This window comes from Alligator sinensis, unplaced genomic scaffold (genome assembly GCF_000455745.1).
Source record: "Alligator sinensis unplaced genomic scaffold, ASM45574v1 scaffold643_1, whole genome shotgun sequence".
Classification (NCBI taxonomy): domain Eukaryota; kingdom Metazoa; phylum Chordata; order Crocodylia; family Alligatoridae; genus Alligator; species Alligator sinensis.
In genome coordinates this window covers 292,549-301,145 of record NW_005842783.1, presented here as the reverse complement: position 1 = coordinate 301,145, position 8,597 = coordinate 292,549, and the positions used below count along the sequence as shown (strand labels likewise).

General features: G+C 41.7%; 1 protein-coding gene across 1 annotated transcript in view; it reads left to right on the top strand.

Moving 5' to 3' along the window:
• Positions 1-8,597, top strand: part of TMPRSS3 (transmembrane serine protease 3) — a 34,997-nt gene that overhangs the window by 10,991 nt on the left and 15,409 nt on the right. Inside the window, exons 6-8 of the mRNA XM_014525318.1 lie at positions 1,756-1,881; positions 2,385-2,428; positions 7,195-7,360. Of these exons, the coding sequence (XP_014380804.1) occupies positions 1,756-1,881; positions 2,385-2,428; positions 7,195-7,360 (336 nt within the window). The remainder of the gene's footprint in view (positions 1-1,755; positions 1,882-2,384; positions 2,429-7,194; positions 7,361-8,597) is intronic.

Here is an 8,597-nt window from a genome sequence, read left to right as displayed (position 1 = left end):
AACGCTCTCTGACCTGCCATCCTCCACCCAGCTAGATCGGTTCCTATGATTCTCGCCTCCTAGCTCCAGGAGCTCCCACCCCTCTGGCTGCTGGCAGGGAACTGCTAGCCTGGCCTCAGCCCTGGGCTTTATGAGGGCCAAGCCCTGCCCCTTCCGGCCAGCTGACTCATTAGTTGCCAGGGCAACCCACAGCTGTGCTCGTTATGTCCTGCCAGGGCTCTCTCTCCCTGGCAGTTTCCACTCTCTAGGAGTGGGGCAGCGAGGTGCCCCACAACAAAAACATTAAAGAGTACAGGTCCAAGAACGGAGCCTTGGGGGATGCTACTTGTCACCGGGTGCCATGTTGATTCGGTTCCATCAACTACCACTCTCTGGGTCCAATCTCCAAGACAGTTCCCCAGCCATCAGACTGTGGAGTAGTTGAGGGCGAAGTTGTCCAATTTTTCCATGAGGATGTCATGGGATACTAGGTCAAAGTCTTTTTTGAAGTCCAAATATATGATATCAACCTCTTCCCTTTTGTCCAGGTGATAAGTCACCTGGTCATAGAAGGAAATAAGATTGGTCAGGCAAGACCTACCTGCAACAAGCCCGTGCTGGCTATCCCCTTAGAATGTTGCCTTCTGTTAGCTTGTCAAGAATGGTTTCTTTGATAATTTTTTCCAAAATCTTCCCAGGGATTGAGGTCAAACTGATTGGCTTATAGTTTTCTGGGCCTTCTTTCCTCCCTTTCTTGAACACGGGCACCACATTGGCTCTCTTCCAATCTTCAGGTACTTTACCCAAGCACCATGAGTTCTTGAATATCTTCACCACTGGCTGCGCTATGCTGTCTGCTAGTTCCTTTAGCACTCTTGGGTGCAGTCTATCCAGACCAACTGATTTGTGGGTGTCTAGTCTGTCAAAATGCTCTCAATGTTTCTCATTTTTTGTTAGAAATGAATTGCTGAATTTGATCTAAATTCATGAGCATTTTTTTGTTACCTGAAACTGCATTTTTTTAGCAAACAAAATATTTCCCTGGGGAGAAAATGCCCAGCTTTTGTTCCTATTGGTTCTCTGTTGGTTTTATATGTATATCCTAACAAATATGTTTCTTTGAGAGAAACTGAAATTCTAAATGAACACGATAGAATACAAAAATTTAAAAAATGAATATCTGCACATGAAAACCAATTGTAAAATTTATGCTTATCAGTAAACAGACATCCCATGATTTTGTGCCCAATTAAATGTAGCCAACATGGGTTGAATTTTAACAACGACTCAGAATAAATTGTTCTTAAATAACCGACAAATAAAGAATTATCAGTTAGAATCAGAAAAAATGCCACATCCTGCTCCTGGAGAATTTACAAGTAGAAAGACAAATAACATCATTTGTAATAAACCAATCATTACAAATTATTGACTCACATCACTTATACAGGTTACTTCAAGAGTGAGGAAAGGAAATGCACAGTAGGGTTCCATAGAACACATGGGCCACTTAAAATAAACACTTCCCTATAAAATTAGAATTATATTAGAATTAATACTTCTGCCAAATCAGGAAGTGTATTCTTTTCTCATTGTGTGTCAGTTCCACACTAATTAAGGAGAGTTATATACACATAACAACAGACCCAGAACATCATTGCTTCATTAGTCATGAAAACAAAATTTGTACTAACTTTCTTTAGTACAACCACTGAATTATTTAAAAGCATTATGGAAATTCTGTTTTGGGAAACTGAGTTTATGATTTATTTGCAGTTACGTGAGTTCAGGTAACCTGCCTGTGGATGCAGTTGAAGAAGAGTTTCAAAGATATTTTGTTTCCCTCAGTCACTGGTTGTCATCCAATCGAGTGACCTTCCTGCACAATGCAACCCACATAAGGTATGTTTAGATTATTTAGTTAAATAGAGCAAAGTTACTAAACAAGCCAGACTGAATATGGTGAAAGAAATGGGCTAGTTAATGGAATAATAATTATTAGAACAACTTGTTGCACAGTTTGCTGAAGAATTTACAACTTTCTTCTGACATGCAGGCTTTTATAATTACTACATGAAGTTTTATATCAGACACCCAAGGTTCATTCCATTTCATTTTCCCCAATGAACAAGTGTTGGCCCTGATCTAAATCCCACTGAATCAAATAAAACTTCCTTTGGTTTGCAAGGTCTCAGACCACCTCTAGATATGTTCTGAAAGTTGTACACTGATAGGAATGCACACAGTCACACACCCACACACACATAATGCAGTGTCTGCTCTTTTAATTAAAATCTGAAAACTAAACCAGGTCTCTCTTTCTCTTAGGAATTTGAAAAAAAAAGCAATAAGCTTATTTTAGGAATTAATATTACTTTTATGACTATTATGTCTTTTCATCTTAGAGAAGAATGTACTTCAGGCAAGGTAATCATCTTAAAATGTTTGGGTAAGTGCTTTGGAGAAGTAAAAGATCACCATCTATCTGCAGTTACATCCATTGCATAGCCTTATTGATTTATATTGCACGGCAAGACTTGACTACTGTATGTGGAATGAATCTAAGAAAATCCAGCAGCAAATTGCCATCATTTAGAAAGTGGTGAGTGTTTTTTGTGATGCTTAGGAAGAAATGCCTTCTGCAAATAAAATTTCAAGAAATTTCAGGAATTCAGAGAAGAATGTGTTGAGTGAGGAGCCAAGTAATAGGGAAAAGGAGCATGGATGGAAAGAGGAAGAAATTATTTAAGAATTGTAACAGCTAATTCATAACTTCCCCTTATTGTCATCTGGGATGAAGAAGGGACAATTCTGTCTTGCCTGTGGCTTTTCATGCTACTCCCTTCATATCAAACAGTCTTCACATTGGGATGTAGAAAACAGTAAGACATTCTGTTCATCCATGCAGAACTGAAAATGAACTTAAAGATTACTGGGTGGACATCCTGCTCCATAATGTCTTTCTACCAAAGAGAATTCAGGAGGGATATCAACTGTATTGTATTTGAGAAAATGTGGATGGAAAACCCAGTAGTAGTATCCTTAACAGACCTTCTTGAAAAAAATGTGTGAGATCTCCCTCTGAAAAATTGCTGTTCTTTGCATAGAGTGCAGACTAAACAAAGAAAATTCTACCTGAGTTTTTTTATATATCTGTTATATTCATTTTTATTCCTCTGTAAGGTTTATACAACTCTAGGCCACTCGCATGATTAGTGGCCTTCGTGATAGACCCTACGCGGGGGAGGTTGAGAGAGCTGAATCTCTTCAGCCTTCACAAGAGACAGCTGAGGGGAGATCTTGTGGCCACCTATACATTTATTAGGGGAGGTCAACGGGGAATAGGGGATGCACTGTTTACTAAGGCGCCCCAGGGAGTGACTTGGAATAATGGGTGTAAACTAGTTGAGAATGGATTTAGGTTAGATATTAGGAAGACATTTTTCACAGTAAGGGTGGCCAGGATCTGGAATGGGCTTCCAAGATAGGTGGTGCTGTCACCTAGCTTGGAGGTCTTCAAGAGGAGGCTAGATAGTCACCTGGCTGAGGTCATCTGACCTCAGTCCTCTTTCCTGCTAGGGGCAGGGGGTCGGACATGATGATCTATTGTGGTCCCTTCCGACTCTACAATCTATGAATCTAAAACAGGCATCTCTAACATAGGCCCGAAGCAACCAAATATGGCTACTTGTTTAGGATGTTGGGATTCAACCTGAAGGCCAAGATACTGTTTCATACTCCTTGGATGCATCTACACATGCACATTTACTGCACAATAATTTAGGTACTGTGCACTAACTGAAAATTACTGCACAGTAAGGTCACACACCTACATGTGCATGCCCTTACTGCGCAGTAAATATGGCAACTTAACTTGTACGTAAATTTGATATCTGCCTCATACAAGTATCAAATTTAGGTGCAAACAGTTAAAGTGCATTAATGCACATGTACATGCGTTAAAGTGTATTAAGGCTATGTGTGTGGATTAACTTTAGTCCCAAGTGAGTCTACACACAGCATTATTGCACTTTAATGGCTGCACATGCAGATATTGGCCTAAAACCCACTTACTTTGCAGTAAATGTACGTGTAGACATGCCCTGTGAGGAAGAGTGCTGTGACCTAGGAGCAGGAATTTGGAGGTGCTGGCCTGGTTTGTTCTGACAGGTATCATGTTTGGCAGAACATGTAACTGAGGTTCCATTGTGAGTTTTCAAGCTCCAAAATTCCCTTTGACAAGAAAGTGATGAGTAGGCAGAATTATTTCAGTAAGGTGAGGCTAAATTGCAAAGTTGAAATTTAGAGAAATAGTCATAATTTTCTTATTTCCTCTGAGATTTAGCAAGAATCAGTCTTAATATAATTGACTGCAGTTTCTTCCTCTCTGCTTACCAGCTGAGAAGCCAGACATCACTGAGGTCAGAGTCAGATAGTTTACAAGAGGTCCTTGTTACACTGTGTTTTATGTCTATGTATTGCAGTTTGAGAAGGAATTTCAGTTATGTCTAAATTAGATTAGAGAACCAAAACTTGAGGGCTAATGAAAAGGTAATTATCAACATTATTGCCATAGCCTGTTCTCTCTGGCTTCTTTTTCAAAAGTCAGAGAGAAGCCTTGTTACCACATTTCTGAAATAAAGGGACTGCAGCTTCCACTTTCAAAGGTACTGCCTTCATTTAAAGATTTTATGGTTGGACTTAGATACAGATATGTTCAATAGGAGGCTTCTAACTTATCTTGCAAGGCACCAAAAAGCTTATTGACCTAAAATGTGGTCTAAATGCAACTTGCCCAGCCTGCTGGCTCTGATTTACCTTCTTGGTACAGAGCTCTGGAGCGCTGAGAAAGAGGAGAGAGCTATTGCCTGGGGCACAAACAAGACTACTTCTCTAAGCAGTTATGTATACACAGTAAATCTGAAAGGAATGAAGACCTGCTGGGAATAGTTCAAGCTTGAGGTTCAATAGCATGAGACCAGTTATACTGCATGCCTCTTTCTTGGGCCATTCCTTCCAAACATGAGCCCCTGACAGGGGGTCTGATACTTGTCCAGTGGCTCATCTACGCCCAACATCAATTAGCTGTTAAATAACACTCAGAATTAGGACACTGAGAGATGTTGGGAATGGCCCTGAATCAATATATACAATTTCTGGCTAGAAACAAAGCAAAAATTGTGCTGAATCAACACAAGACCACTAGCCCAAGGGCTGCATTTGTTTTAGGGAAGGTGTAGTAACATTTGGCAAACCAACTACTATTTATTGGTCTACTTTTAAAAAAATGAGGATTATCTGGGCCAGTGTGTGTGTGTTGGGGCCAGGGGGGAGGCAACCTTTGTGGCAAGCATGCAACAAATTAGCTCCACGCCCTCCTTAAGTGCCACTCCCATCCTCTTCCCCTGCCCAACTGGCTGTTCTGCTTTCTGTTCCCTGCCTTGTGCTCATCCCCATCTGCTGCTTTGTTTTATGCTCCCTGCCTGATTTGCATTTCTGCTCCCTGCCTTATGTGTTGCTATGTTGCCTGTCCCCTCATAGGTCTGCCACATCACACACAGAGGCTGGTTGTGCTACTTATGGCACATGCCAAAGGTTGGCTACCCCTGTTCTAGCCAATAACTTAAGATACCAGAGTTTTGTTAACACTATGGTTCTTCCATTTGTTTGCCTAAAGCTACACACCAAAGACTTGTACCTGGACCTTATGAGAAGGTCATACAGACCAGGGTAGACATATATGCCTTTGACTTGAAGGGAGGGATGATATAGTATTTGTGAATGCCTGTGAAGAAGTTACAAGTTGGAAAAGGGAGTATGTTGTATTGAAAATGCTTCCTGTAGCAGAAGCAAATGTGATCAGCAGGGATCCTGGTTTTCTTTCTTTAAGAATCACAAATTCTCTGATAAAAAAAATCACAAATTCTCTGATTAAAAACCCCCAAATCCATGATTAAAATGAAATGCCACTCTCTCTCTCTCTATCTGTGTGTATGTGTGTCAGTTGAACACAATGTTTTATTGATATATTTACGATTTTAAAGTGATTTAGAAGTCTACCAGCATCTCCATCACTATAATAAAAGAAATTCTAAATACCTATACATTTTGGCATTTGGTTTTTTTTTTTATCATGGAAAACCAGAGCTCTCCCTGCCCCCTTCACTCACCAGGACCTGGATTTAGCTTCAACTACCCCACCCCGCCTTCCACCCCACTGCACTGAGCAGCCCTGATATGCTGGTGCCCTGCCCATGCTATTACCTCTCAGTCCCCACCCATGGCCCCCTGGGCCCTATTACTGCCCCTCACTCCCACCCACAGCCCCCTGCCCCTTCCAGCCCTGCCAGCGGGGGCTCGCAGCTGCCAGGGTGACGGGGCTAGGAAAGAGGATCTGCAGCCCTCTGTCCCCTGCAGCAGTGCCCAAGCCCCAGGAGGTGGTGGCTGCAATAGCCTGCAGGGGGAGCAGAGCATGGAGCCTGGCCAGAGCAGAGCCTGTATTGGGGGGCAGATGTGGGCTGCCTGCTGCAGGCTTCGACTCCCTGTCCTGCTACCCTCTGCAGCCCAGTGTGGTAGGGCACAGCAGGTCCAGGCAGGAAAGCCATTGGGAGCCCGATGTCGAAAAACCTTGACAGCAATGAAGTAACAGAAACAATGAGTTAAATATCTTTTATGCCTGCATTAGAGTGATGTTGTTTCCATGATACAGGAATTATGGGAGAGGCAAGTATTTCTTAGGGTGATCTCTTGGTGGACCAACTGCATAAATGGGATAAAATTAGACAAACTTTCAAATGCAAAGTATTAAAAAATTGACCATTGGAAGAATGCCGTGGATTTGACAGCACATCTAACGTTATCCCAGCTATATAGGTGGTCCAATAAATGAGATCACCCCAAAATCCTTGCCCCTGAAATATCTTTTAAAAATCCTCCAGAGCTCAGCACCATGGGGAGCCCTGGAGTACATCAAGCACATCTCTGGGAGGCAGAAAATCCTGGGAGTTCTTCCCAAGGTTTGCTTTAAGCCTGGGTTCAGACCAAAGAGCTGGTTTTGTCCCCAGATGCCATGGAGGTGGGGAATTCCCCATTGTGAAGACTGTCTGACATTTGGGATCTGACAATAGTTGGAATGCAAAAACTAGGGACAAGACCTGTGCTTTATACTGATAGGATTGCATTTCCCTTATTTACAGTATTTTTTCCTTCATACAGTGTGTGGCACTAGGTCTAGATATTCCTCACGTATAGTTGGTGGAAATGCTTCAGCACCCAAGCAATGGCCATGGCAGGTCAGCCTTCAGTTTCAAGGATTCCATCTGTGTGGAGGATCTGTCATCACCCCATGGTGGATTGTAACAGCAGCCCACTGTGTCTATGAGTAAGTAGCTTAGTTCTTCTTCTTCTTCTTCCATATGGCTAGGGCAAGCAATGGCAGAAAAGGTGTAGGTTAATTAAAGTTGTATGTTGAGGTTTCATAGCCAGTTGATGACATGTTGGTCGGCTAAGTGGATTTGCATGATATGCATGATTTGCATGATATGCAAGTTCAAGGCAGGAGTTTGCAATGTGGCTCACACCTCATCGCATATGCAATTTGGTGAGTCCTTGATGCCTCATTTATTCAATAAATAGGCACACCTTCCATGTACTGTACGAATGCAATTCAGTGTGGTCCAATATTTACATTGCAGGTGGAAAACTGGAGCTTATCTTGTTTTAAAAGGTATTCATTATGTACCCAGCTGTGTCACCTTGACAGATAGCTGCTTTCATGGGTTAAAGCAGAATGACAAGTGACTTAGAAGGAAAAAAGTTTTGCATAGGAACTAAATGTTATTCTTATGTTATTGATTTATTCCATGTATTATTATTATTTTCTAAGCTTGTTACAATGAAAGTCTCTCAAGTATTACTGTATAAATGAAAGACACAGGGAGCATGTCTACGCGTGCATTAAGGTACTTTTTCTAATGGGCTTCTCATGTGAGGTACTAAACAAATGTGCATTAGGCTGCCTTAATGTGCAGTAACGAATGCACACGGTTTTAAAGTGACACAATGCACAGTAGCCTATTTTACTGCTCACTACTGTAATAGCACTTTCTTACATCATGCTGTAATGTGCAATAAAATAGGCTATTGTGCATTAAAGTGCATGTGTAGACAAACTCAGAGTGAAAGAATGGATATATTAATGACTTAACTGCAGTGACATCAAAAATTATGGGCCATCTGAGAGATTAGGTTTGATTTTCAGAGGCTAGAAAACTCAGATTCCTGTTGATGTTAGCAAGAACCATAAAAACGTGACACCTCTGAAAATAAGGACATAAACCAAAAATTCTGAAATTCAACATCAGAAATTAGATATCTAATAGGGCTGTGCGAAGCTTCGGGTGATGATTCAATTTGGAGGAGATTAGGCCCGATTCAGTGGCCAAACCTCCAAATAGGAATTGAATCAGGGGACCAATTAAAAGTTCAAATCGATTCAAAGCTCTCCGAATCTTCAGAAAAGATTTGGAGAACTTCGATGATTCGGACAGTACCAGTGGCTGCAGAAGGGAGCTGCATCCAGACTCTGAGCTGGTAAGTAGAGAGTGGGGAGGGGGGGC